The 13,537-nt window shown below is 31.9% G+C and overlaps 1 protein-coding gene across 2 annotated transcripts in view; it reads left to right on the plus strand.

The window, feature by feature from the left end:
- Positions 1–13,537, plus strand: part of LOC106473516 (mitochondrial carrier protein Rim2-like) — a 27,930-nt gene that overhangs the window by 6,902 nt on the left and 7,491 nt on the right. For both annotated transcript variants that reach the window (XM_022401935.1, XM_022401936.1), the window contains exons 2-6: positions 1,305–1,583; positions 2,172–2,249; positions 3,393–3,493; positions 5,732–5,798; positions 7,389–7,672. In XM_022401935.1, coding sequence (XP_022257643.1) covers positions 1,305–1,583; positions 2,172–2,249; positions 3,393–3,493; positions 5,732–5,798; positions 7,389–7,672 — 809 coding nt within the window. The remainder of the gene's footprint in view (positions 1–1,304; positions 1,584–2,171; positions 2,250–3,392; positions 3,494–5,731; positions 5,799–7,388; positions 7,673–13,537) is intronic.

A 13,537-nucleotide genomic window follows, 5' to 3' on the forward strand; every position in this document is an offset into this window, starting at 1 on the left:
CAGAGGGGATTTGATTGATGTGTTTAATATTATTAAGGGTATTGATAATATAGATCCATCAAACTTTTAAAACAATAGGATAAGGTGTCATAAATTCAAATTTTGGCATCATAGAAGTCATCTGCAGTTCAGACAGTATTACTTTTCAAACAGGGTGGTTAGCTTTTAGAATGAGCTGCTTCCGAGGGTGGTGGAGGCAGAAATATTAACTGAGTTCAAGAAAAGATTGGATGAATACATGAGTATTAAGGGGTGGTTGTAGAAGGGATATAGAAGGGGTGTCTCTGTTGGGTTAATAAGCTCCTTATTGTCTCTTTAAAGTTTTATGAATATATGAATAAATGGGTATTTCTAGTCTTGAAATACAAGTGATCCAGGCAATAGTGTTATGTTATATATCATAAGGGTATTAGTAGTCTTGAAATACAAGGTGATCCAGGCAATAGTGTTATGTTATATATCATAAAGGTATTAGTAGTCTTGAAATATGGTGATCCAGGCAATAGTGTTATGTTGTATATCATAAAGGTATTTCTAGTCTTCAAATACAAGTGATCCAGGCAATAGTGTTATGTTATATATCATAAGGGTATTAGTAGTCTTGAAATATGGTGATCCAGGCAATAGTGTTATGTTATATATCATAAGGGTATTTCTAGTCTTGAAATACAAGTGATCCAGGCAATAGTGTTATGTTATATATCATAAGGGTATTAGTAGTCTTGAAATACAAGTGATCCAGGCAATAGTCTTATGTTATATATAACATCTAAAGGATATCGCTGTGAAGTAAACTCTCCAACAATATTTTTATGGTGCGTTATTATCTGTCATACAATTATTGTATCAATTTCTATAACAGCTGGAAGTTCAGGTCAGTGATTTTTCAAGTTTGTATCTCGTGATATTCTTTGTGTTTTGAAGGTTTAATTATTGTACTGTCTTGATGTTGAAACATTAGTGTATGTAGAACAACAGGTGTTTTATAAATTTGTACTGTTTACTGGTAATATAGCAATACAATATTATAGTTACACCTGATGTGAAATTATTTGCCTTACTTGTACTGCATATAATACTTATTAAAACATTTTCTTTGTAGCTAATGTCAGTAAAAGTTTTAAATTGTCTTAAATCAGTTAGATGTTCAAAAATTTTTTTATCAAAACATCCATCTTTATAACATTTTGTTACAAGTACTTAACTTGAAAGAACATTAAAAATACTGTTCATCATAATAATGATTTTTCTCTACATTTCTGGTAGATTTTTAAATTAAGACCTTCATTTTCATTATTCTGTAGAATTGGTGGAACAACGGGTGCTATCGTAACATGTCCATTAGAGGTTGTGAAAACGCGACTCCAGTCGTCTGTTGCAAATTTCAGTAGCGTGAACATAACACCAGTTCCACCTAGACCCATGAGTAGCCTGAATGGTGTTAGCCACCAGTGTCGGCTTCACACTTGCATCACTTTAAGAAACTGTACCTCTGCCAAAAGAGAGAATTCATTCTCGCCAGCTGTTGGTTGTGGTTCTTCAAACACTAGACAACAGTCATTTGGTATTTGGCGATGTCTCAAGTAAGTTGATTAACTATTAAGTTGTGTGCTTTAAAGTTAGCTTAAAGTACTTTTAGAAGTTCCAGTGTTGTTGTAGAATTATTTCATCGTTAAGAGTTTGAAATGAAAGCTCGTGTTTTTCCTTTTGTCAAGCCACAAATTCTAAGATTTATATTGCTCGCTGCACTGATGCTTTGTCAAAATAGACAAGTTACATGTTCGGCTGTAACTTTTTATATGAAATTTTGTTCTCACTGAACTTTGTAATTGTTTTAACTTTGTTTGACTATTTAACATGGTATTCTTAAGTTTGCATCTTTGATTTCCTAAGAATTAGTTTTTTTCCCTGCAAATTTCTTTTGTAAAACCACAGATTCTTAGATCAATATTCCTCGCTGAGATTCAGCTAAAATAAACAAATTATTTTAACTCTATAAATATTTTATAAATTAGTCAACTTGCCCAATGTGAAATAATGTGATTATGTAGTATATCACAACTGAAGTTCAATCTTAAATATGATGGTACAAATGCAGTATGTGAAATGGGTAGTCAATAAAACAAACTGAAATATGCATTGTGTTTTTGTTGTTTTTCCCTTCTCCACAGACACATTGTACAGAATGAAGGTGCAAGTGCGCTTTTCAAAGGCTTGGGTCCAAACCTTGTCGGGGTTGCCCCATCTAGGTATGTGAACAAAGTTTTGAACCGTATTGATACCTTTGATATATTGTAAGCTTGTTTGTAGTACTAGTAAACACTACGGTTGGGAACTGAGGTTTAAAATTTGTACATTTCATAACTGCTCGTAGATGTAAGGAAACTCGACACTTGGATGTCTACATACATGTATCGAATGTGTAGCAATGATTAAGTAAATCAGGTACATGATGGGACAAGTAGAGCAAAAATAATGAATTAAGTATATGCTAAAGTTAGTAAACATGTTGTATGAATCTTGATAAATAAATGACAACTTTGGAGGGGGGTAATAAAAGTCTGATTACCATCAAACAAAGTTAGTAAACATGTTGTATGAATCTTGATAAATAAATAACAACTTTAGAGGGGGGGGTAATAAAAGTCTGATTACCATCAAACATTTTGATAGGAAATAATTAACGTTCATTAAACACGAGAGAACGTAAAATGAAATTTTGATATAATTTCTTTGTCTACAAACCAGTGTGTCAATTTATAAACACCGACTCCAACATGACAGACAAATAGTTTCATTTACAGATTGTCAGAACAACATACATACAAGTTAAGCATTGTGTGTATAACTATCCAAAACAAACGTACAATACGATGTCAGGAGAACATGCTTGGTGGTATGAGTGGAACAACTGATGGTCATAACATTAAACCAATCAGCAGTATCAAATTAATGAAGATATAGGTAACCCAAGAGATCTTACTATCTAATACAACACATTCTGTTTATGTAAAGGCTACTTACTACCTTGTTTCCAAGACATTATGTAAGGTAACAGTTTCCTGTTTTATGATAACAATTAAAACAAAACTCTGTTTGATCTTAACGTATTTAATGTGTGTGTGTGTGTGTATATATGAAATGTTAGGGAGCAACATGTTTTGCAAGTGGAAAAAAATAGTATGATAATAATAATAATGACAACAAATTAATAAATGCAAAACTTGTATGAAGTTATCTTCTTAATAGTAGAGAGAAGTTGAGTCCAAGCATCTACCTCATTTTTCTTGTGATTATAATTTTTGTAATGATGGGAAAACTGTTTGTTGCTAGTGTTAAGTGTTATGTTTGACTATAATCTTATGAACGTATTCATTGTTATTCCTTTTTAGAGCTGTTTACTTTTGCACGTACTCTCAAACCAAGAGCTTTTGTAATGCACACCTTACACCCGACACACCCTGGGTTCATGTATTATCTGCAGCCAGTGCTGGTAAGTTCTGTCTTATTTAGTAGATATTTAACATAATAGTTTGTTTATTGAAACAGTTTATATGCATGAAGGATCTGAAACATATACAAAAAAAACCTCTTTATTTGTCATATTTATTATTTAACTTCCTGGTGAGTAACTCTGACTGTTTAATTATTGGTAGACTTAAAATAAGACCCCAATCTCAAGCAACTTTCAAATAGTTGACTATTCTTCTTCAGGATAACAAAGGGTAAACCTGACATTAAAAGATGGTTTTCTACATACTGATTTGTATCGTAAACCGACTGATAGACCACAATACTTACATTTTCAAAGCTGTCACCCTCCACACACCAAACGAAATATTACATTCAGTCAAGTAAAGAAAATCTGCTCTGACAAACACCATTTGTTCTCCTGAAGAAGAACAGTCAAATATTCGAAAGTGCTCGAGTTTTGGGTCTTATTTTAAGTCTACTACATTTTATATGTGATCCTTTGTGCTAACTCTTTCATCAAAATTTAATTATTGGTATTACTGCTGTAGTTTGAGATTTGGGCATGATCTTCTTGGGGCTAAATTTACTGACAGGAATCTTGCATCTCAACTCGTACTTCTCATACATTCAGCTAATAAGTACAGTTTATACCTGTTTGTTTCTATGAATTGTTTTTGCTTTTTTACATAACAACTACATAGTGCACCAGATGTCTAAAGTAAACGTACTATATTATATAATAACTACATAGTACATAAGATGTCTAAAGTAAACGTACTATATTATATAATAACTACATAGTACACAAGATGTCTAAAGTAAACGTACTATGTTATACAATAACTACATAGTGCACCAGATGTCTAAAGTAAACGTACTATATTATATAATAACAACTACATTGTACACAAGATGTCTAAAGTAAACGTACTATATTATATAATAACAACATAATACACAAGATGTCTAAAGTAAACGTACTATATTATATAATAACAACAACATAGTGCACAAGATGTCTAAAGTAAACGTACTATATTATATAATAACTACATAGTACACAAGATGTCTAAAGTAAACGTACTATATTATATAATAACTACATAGTACACAAGATGTCTAAAGTAAACGTACTATGTTATACAATAACTACATAGTGCACAAGATGTCTAAAGTAAACGTACTATATTATATAGTAAGCTGTCTAAACAGTGCTACATTTATTTCATTCGATTACTAGAAACAATGAAAAGGCTTAGCTTCTCACTCAGGTTTGTAAAGTTTCTTGTGTCTGGGATGTTTGCATTTGTCTTTTATTTGCTACAGTGAACTGATATTTACATAGGATTTGGAAAATATATAGCATTGTTGCTACTAATTTATTCTTTTAAAATATTCAGTGGACAAGCTGTTTAAGTTACTAAAAATATTTTTATTAAACATTCATTAAGTATTTCATTTTAATTTGTAATATATCAGTTATTTTGTTAGCTAGGACTTTTGGATTATTTTAGCTCACTTTTTAAATGTTAAGCATTTTAGACTGTTTCAGTAATATCTTGGAGACAAACCTGATTTTGTAGTCTCCTGTAGTATATATTAACTTTATGGGTATCTGATTGGATTTGGCTTAGATGATATATATGCAACTTGGTTCATTTTTTTATTATTAGAAAATGAAAGATTTAAAATTTATATTTGAATTGTTCGCAATGTTAATTTTGAGAAAATAAGTTCTTAGAAAGGAATATTAATAAACTATTACCACTGAATTTGTAATATACAGAGAGGGGCAAAGGTGACGATATATCTGTTTCATTTAGAACATTGTTTAACTTTTAATTATTACTCTGAAAGAAACAGTTAGTCGTTTCAGTTTTCTTTGTAATATTTTCTCTAGTATCAACCATATAATATCAACTGACCAACCACAGTACACATACAAACCTTTGTGCTGTTGTTTTTATCGGTTATGATGAGGCTGAATGTATGTTGGAGGGGGAGAGATACAGATAAAAAAGATTTAAATCTCGTAGATCAAAGAATGAACTTTAAAAAACAAAAGTACTGTTTTAATTTATTTTATGTTTGGCGTAACACACGCTTGTAATGAATAAAGAAAATGTACAGTAAGGAAGAAATGGTAATATTTATCCACAGTTTTTTTCTTCATAGATAATGTATGGTTTAATAATAAAGAATAAATTTAATATGTTTTATGAAACATTTTTTTAGACCAATAATATTTTCTTTACAGGATTCATGTCTTGTTCTCTAACTAATCCTATCTGGGTAGTGAAGACCAGATTACAGCTAGACCAGAGGTATGAATTTGAAAAAACAAATGGTTGGTCATATTTCCTAGAATTGAACCTGAAAAAAAAGAAAATCCTTTAACTATTTTAAATTCAAGTATGCCTGTTAATGTTAAGTTTAAATTGGTAAGGGTGTTAAGATTAAATTAAAAATGTTTATTTCATTAATATATAATAATTGGACAAAATTAATACTTGAAATTAAACATGAAATGGTATTTCCTACCTAACCTCTAGATTTATTTTTCATTATATTTATCCAGTTTAAGGAGTTGGAAAACTAAAAATATGTAAAATATCGGACCCGAGAGTAACAGAAACACACGTGAATGTGGGATGAAGGGCTTAACCTTTTGGATTTAGCTACTTTTTTCACAAAAATAAAAAACTCAACTCTATAGCTACCATGGATGTGGTAAAAATAATTGTCACTTTTTACAAACGTTATAAGAATGTTGCACGAGCAGCTCATATATTTTGGTATTGACGAGTCACACATGAAGAATAGCACCAGAGTAATTCACACTTAATTAATAATTGTGAATTCTGTGTTTGTGCTGTATAAGTTCCCAATTTACTGTATAGTGTGGAGGTTTATGTTAAGAACTCTGCAGTCAAGTATACATAATAATAATAGACACAACATTGTAGTAATTTATGGCCTTAATCTCAAATCAATAGTTAACTGAGTTTTATAATACTAGGTGGACACTGCTTTTTGATTGATATTAATTGAAAGTTTTCAATACATTAAGGAGTTACTAAAGCTCCTTATCCAAACTGCTTGTGGTTAATTAATCCTCTGTTATTAAAGACTAAAATTTTACTTGCTGTATCATTATGCTCGTGCCAGCATACTTGTCTCTACATTTTACCTTGATTTCAAGTAAGACGACATTTACACTAAAAAACTTATTGAATATCAGACTATTTAGGTTATCCTGCATTTTGTACAAGTGTATTACAATGTATTAATGGCACTTTAGAGTAAATTGCAGAGATTTTTGTGTGGAAATGTACAACTTTCATATCTTTCCTGTTTAACTAACTTCTTGATTGGGATATTTTACTGAAAAGTGCAATTGTTTTATGGGTTGACTTTTAAGTTAACGTTTTCAGGTTGAAAAGGGGTAACCTTGTACCATACTTTTCAACCCAAATTAATAATGATGCCTGGGTGAGTAAAAGGTAACCTAAAGGGTAAATGTGTGTGTTGTTGTTTTTTCATAACAAAATATTACTTTTAATGCTTGGAGACTGCTTGAATTGGTAATGAAGAAAAACTTTAATATAAGTTCAACATAACAGCAAATGTACAATGTTAAACTCGTATTAAAGTTTTTCTTCGTTACACATTCAAGCCGTCTCCAAGCATTATTAGTCTCAAAGTGAGTTCCTCGTCATCGAAATTAAAATATTACTTTGATAAACTAAATGCATATTAGTTTTTGATTTGAACATAGTGTTAGTTTATGAATAGGAAGCAAGGACAAAATATTGTACACATAACCCTGTCTGATCAGTCAACATTTTATTTATAATAAAAACATTATTTAATAATTCCTAATTAAGAAAATTTGTTTTGTTTTTTTTACCCAGGACATTTGCAAGTGTTTCAACAAGAGCCTGTATTCATCAAATTTACAACACTGGTGGTCTACGAGGATTTTACAAAGGTTTAAGTGCTTCCTACTATGGTATCTCTGAGACTATGATACATTTTGTAATTTATGAGTTTGTAAAAGCAAAACTGCAAGAATATTCATTTCTGAGGAATAGAAATTGTCGTGACCCTGACCTCAAATCTAGCAGAGACTTCTTGGAATGCATGTTTGCAGGTGCAGTTTCAAAGAGTTGTGCTTCCTCGGTTGCATACCCCCATGGTAAGGTTTGTCTTTGTGTAATATTTCTCACTAATAAAAAATAATAATTAGTAAAGAATTCAATTTTCCATTGAATTTAAGCAGGAATATAGCCAGTTATGGGAGGTCAATGCTCACCCCAATATTTTCGAAAGTCAAAAGGTCCACTAACATCTGGTTGTTTCTAATAAATGCTGACTTTCATGTAATTCAAATTTTTTTTTTTAAAGCCACCCCACTGTAGTATTGGCTGTACTCTAAGGTTTAAGTTTCGTTTTCTATATGCCTGTTGGATTTTGCATATTGCCAATTAATGGTCTATTGATCATAACTACAAAGAAATAACTTTTCACAGAAGTTCTTGGTAACTGAAGATTAATGTTAAAAATTAACAAACAAATCCCCAAAAAGTAACTTTAAAATATGGATATACCACGAAAAGTATTAATACAGATCTAAAACCAAAACCATTGACAATTTTTATTGTAACTTCTTTGCTGAACTGAACTGATTCAGTTTGTGAACCTTAAATTAAGAAGTAACGATGTTGTTAGAGTATTAATGAACCTTGCAGTCTTTCATACAGACTTAAGACAAAATGTATAGTAATATTGATCTAAAAACATTCTGTCAAGGTAAAGTAAAGTAGAGCTATCTCGTACCAAGAGGTAACTATGCTAGTGCTGAAAGACTAGTGACTGTGGTGGTTAACGTGACATGAGCGTGGCCTATTGACTATTAAATGTAGATATACATGAGCGTGGCCTATTGACTATTAAATGTAGATATACATGAGCGTGGCCTATTGACTATTAAATGTAGATATACATGAGCGTGGCCTATTGACTATTAAATGTAGATATATAATGGCTGGAAACGGCTTGAATGGGTAATGAAGAAAAACTTTAATATAAGTTTAACATAACAGCAAAATGTACAACGTTTCGACAAGGTTTTGTCATCATCAGGTAGATATACATGAGCGTGGCCTATTGACTGTTAACTGTAGATATACATGAGCGTGGCCTATTGACTATTAACTGTAGATATACATGAGCGTGGCTTATTGACTATTAACTGTAGATATACATGAGCGTGGCTTATTGACTATTAAATGTAGATATACATGAGCGTGGCTTATTGACTATTAAATGTAGATATTAAATGCAGGTTATAGATCAAGTACTTCTATCATCATGTATTGTACCTCAAGAAAAGTTGCGAAGGTTGTATATGACGTCACCATAGTGTATACCAGCAGCGGCATTGTTCCTGTATGACTTAGATAGGAAATTATTGGAGATTCGTATATATGAAAAAAATTTCGTCGATTTTGTTTTATATAAAAGTAAAATGATAGAAACTACTGATGCATTAATTTCCTTTTTCCCCCCTCCCTGTAGATTAGCGGTAAACCTGTAGGCTTATAACGCTAAAAAACAGGTTTCGATACCCGTTGTAGGCATAGCACAAATAGCTCATTGTGTAGCTCTGTGCTTAATGACAAACAAACAAAAAGTGGAGTAAGTGGTAAAATCTGGTAAACTCCACTTTGGACATTAAAACGTGATGTTTGTGGAAGATGTGTGTGTGATAATATGCGTGTTTTACTTGACTAATTCTTCATATTAAAACACATATTTCACTCGTAAAATTGACTCTGATTGTATGACAAATTCATCGTTGTCTTGTCTCACGCTATTTATATCTTCATTACATAGTCGTTTGGCCATTTCTATATTCTCGACACCAATTAGTTATTAACAAAACCTTCTACAATCGTCTGCTTTTAACTCTTATTATAACAAAACCTAAAAATAGCAAAGTATTCACTCACACATATAAATTAATCACTAATATTTAAACCAAACACTCTTTTATATCATGACATAACTAAAACAGTCATTGAAACTCGCAGTTCCATAGTTTCTCACTTACAAATAATTTGTCTAGATTTAAAGTCTTAAATATACAAAGCATTTATATCGTAACGTAATTTACCAGATTTCAAACAAGTGTTCATATTAATAAACAGGAGCGGGAAGCAGCAGACAGACAGTATTAGACAGATAAAAGCAAAGAGAATATAGTTGGTGTGAAGTTAAGTAACGTAAAAGTGATAACGTTTGATATATATATTAGTTTGTTTGTTTGTTTTGAATTTCGCGCAAAGCTACACGAGGGCTATCTGCGCTAGCCGTCCCTAATTGAGCAGTGTAATACTAGAGGGAAGGCAGCTAGTCATCACCACCCACCGCCAACTCTTGGGCTACTCTTTTACCAACGAATAGTGGGATTGACTAAAATATTATAACGCCCCCACGGCTGAAAGGGCGAGCATGTTCGGTGTGATGGGGATTCGAACCCGCGACCCTCAGATTGCGAGTCGAGAGCCCTAACCACCTGGCCATGCCGGGCCATATATATTAGAGTGAAAATAGAAGTGGAAATTAAAATAAGAAAAAAATAGTTTATTCCGTCAAAGCGAAATTCTAAAGCAATTGAATCAGCCTGAGTGCACTTTGACAAAAGGAACATAGGATCTTTAGAAGAAAGTCGTAAGTGAATCACACCAGACTAATATTGCGATAGTATTAGAGAAAATAGTTCGGCTTGTCAACTGAGAATCTAAAATAATTGAACAGGTCTAAGTGGATTTTTGACAAGAAGAGGAGAACTATACATATACTGATATAACGTTTAAGATATGCTTATATTCTCTATAGTGTGAATACTTTATTGTACATACTTTTAACTTGTTTCGAATATATATATTATTTGAAAACAAGTAAATTGTATGCTGTTTATTCATCGTTGAAATTATCGCTAACAAGTCACAGACACCTACTGTAGAAGAATCCTAAGCCCAACAACTACATAGTATATATATATATTTATACAGTTACGAAATATAAGTAAAGAACCATTTATTTCTACAATTGGCAAAAAAAAACAGAAACCATATATATACATAATATTATTTTTTAAAATCTGACAGACTTACATTCTAGTGCATTATACAACTTATTTACTTTTCTCTAGCACTATCTGAGATGTTTACTCCTATTCGTTAATTCGTCATGTAATCGTCATTACTTGTTGTTTGCAACTACTATAAGTGTATCGCTTGTGTTTCCATGACTATTTATATTCCTATTTTATGTCACATAGATTTTGTTAACAGAATAACAAAATACCAAATGAATTGTCTGTTGTTGTTGTTCACCGCAAAGCTACATAATGGGCTATCTATGCTGTTCCCATACGGTATCGAAACCCGGTTTATAGCGTTATAAGTCCACAGACTTACCGCTGGGCCACCGGGGTAGGTCAAGTTATAAATCAACGTAGTTAAGCCTTTTTGTACCATATTACACAGAAAAAGAACAACTTACAAAGACTAGTAATACAGCAAAATATATTATATAACAGTTGTGCATACAATATTATTTGGATCCAATACGGTTATGAATACATAATTAACACGATATTATATATTTTTATTTTATCAGTTGTCAAAACATTGAGGAATTCATATGTTGTATATTTTCGCACAGAGAATACTGAAGTTCTAAACTCTGAACCACAAATATGTTAACACACAGTCATACAAAGAAGAAAATTTCACTTGCATCATGTTAAAAGTCACAACCGAGTTCTCCAAGGCTAAGTGGAAACATTCTTATTTTTATCTCTTTTTTTTTTACATTTAATTAGTATTTAAAAAATCTCAGTGCTACGAATCCTGAGATTCAGCTAGTTTTGTTTTCGAAAGAGTTTAGAAGAAATGTGACAGTCAACCAAAAAGTGGTTTTAAAATATTATGAATTTTTTCCAGTTTCTTCCACGTTTTTTATTGGGCTCTCTTTTTTAGTAGGTATTTTGTTCTTTTTTTGTAAGTTGGTTTAGTGATGTTAAAAATAAGTGTGTGTAAAGTAAAATTATTATAACCTTTTAGTTAAAATAAAGAAAAATATAATAATATATCAACCACACTATATAGAGGTCTTTCATGAATACTAGTGCTCATCAGGCCGGCTGGGATAAGTCTGGAATAGAAGTGGTAGAGACACTGTGTATATCATCAACGGTGATGCGTTAAGGCAATGGGAGTGGTAAGCCTTGGGCAAAGTATGAACTAGTGGGCTCTCCTTGCTTTTAAGAAAATACCATACAATTTGATAAACTGAATTTATTAGTGATAAAAAATTAAGAAAATAGAAAAGAAAAAACATATTTCTTTAAAAACTGATTTATTATTATTATTTTATTATCTATACTCGGGGTGGGCCTGGCCAACTGCCCCTCTTGCCCATTACGGCATTAGATAAAAAGGCCCTGATCATCAAATGTTTGAACAAGAACTGTTTTGATGTGAACTAGTTTAAGTTGGTGAATTGTAATTTTTATCGATTTTATTCAAGTCATTAAACATCAGATTTATGTTTATTATTTTTATTAAATTAAATTATTCATTTACGATTTGAAACCTCATCAACAAAATTATGTTACGTAATCTGGATGAAGAAAAGCAAAACAACAACAAAATAACTACAATAGTTTGGGATAGCTATGACGTAAAACGAAAACTAATACTAATAGTTGTTTAAGTCTCATAACGTAGGTAAATTAATATGTTGAATTATAAACGGACGTTTCTCTACGTTAAAATACTTTTATTGCGAGCTTTCGGCTCTCTTACCGGAGCTTTCATTGGGCAACAATGCACTGAGCGTATATAATTCTACATAAATACAGTAATATTTAATTCCATAAAGAGCAACTGGAACTTGAAGGACGTTTAATCTAACAATGAAAACTTAGCTGATCACGAACGTCTGAATATGGCTAAAATGATAAAGCATAAAGCGTTGGTAAAGCGCAAAATGTTTTGCGTCATGCTTGTGTATAAAGTAGGCTTAGATTTAACAGTAACAGATGACTAGAATAATTAAGTCAACTAATTTAATCTCTGAGAAAAGATAACAACAACCATTAATACCACAAAATATTTGTAAATACTCGCAAGTATAATAAATATATTATAGTTGTCCTACCTCAATTCAAGTTTGCATGATCGACATAAAAGCCCCGGTTAGATGAACAAAACTCAGACTTATGGTTGAAGTAGGCGGTTCCTAACATCATCTGACTTGAATTACGTGATTGCTATTTGCTATCATTACAGGAACAGAAACGGGAATTCCCCTTTTCCTAATAGAAGTCTTTCTTTTGATTCGCTGTAATCTTTTAGACTCCGGTTTTAGTCCCATAACACGCAGTAAATAAGGTATCAGTAGCCGTTGGAAAAACCTGGCGAAGCCCAACAAGCAAATTTATAAGGAGGTAAAAATAATTATGGGGATACAGTGTAAGGAAAAAATTTGCATCTTTTGTTAAGCCTAAATGACACCAGAATATGTGATTTGGGGTTAACCTCCTTGTACAGACACGTATATACTTCACTCTATTTCCAAGAGGGCCAAAATATAAATAAACATTCGTCGTCAGTGGAGTTTTTAAAATACCGAACTATTTTATTTTACTCACTATTATCTTGAAAAACTTAACAGAAACAATTTAAAAAGTGGGTGCTATGAGTTAAAAAACAAAATGTTAATTTTTCGAAAAGCAGAGATCGATTATGGTCTACATACACAGAGTTAGTTCTGCTAGACAGTAAATTAAGGTTTGGCCAATAGAGAAATATATATTGTTACGACAGCGGAGGTCACGCGACGCTGGGAGCATGCGCGCTGGAGTTTCTAGAAGAATCGTGACTTATCGGGCAACCTCACGAATGTCCCAGTATTTGCTAGACGCCCTCTTTTTTAGTATATAAGGGCAGATAGATTGAAGATAGAGATAACTGAGTCAAGCGAACAG

Source organism: Limulus polyphemus, unplaced genomic scaffold, assembly GCF_000517525.1.
Source record: "Limulus polyphemus unplaced genomic scaffold, Limulus_polyphemus-2.1.2 Scaffold6242, whole genome shotgun sequence".
Taxonomy (NCBI): domain Eukaryota; kingdom Metazoa; phylum Arthropoda; class Merostomata; order Xiphosura; family Limulidae; genus Limulus; species Limulus polyphemus.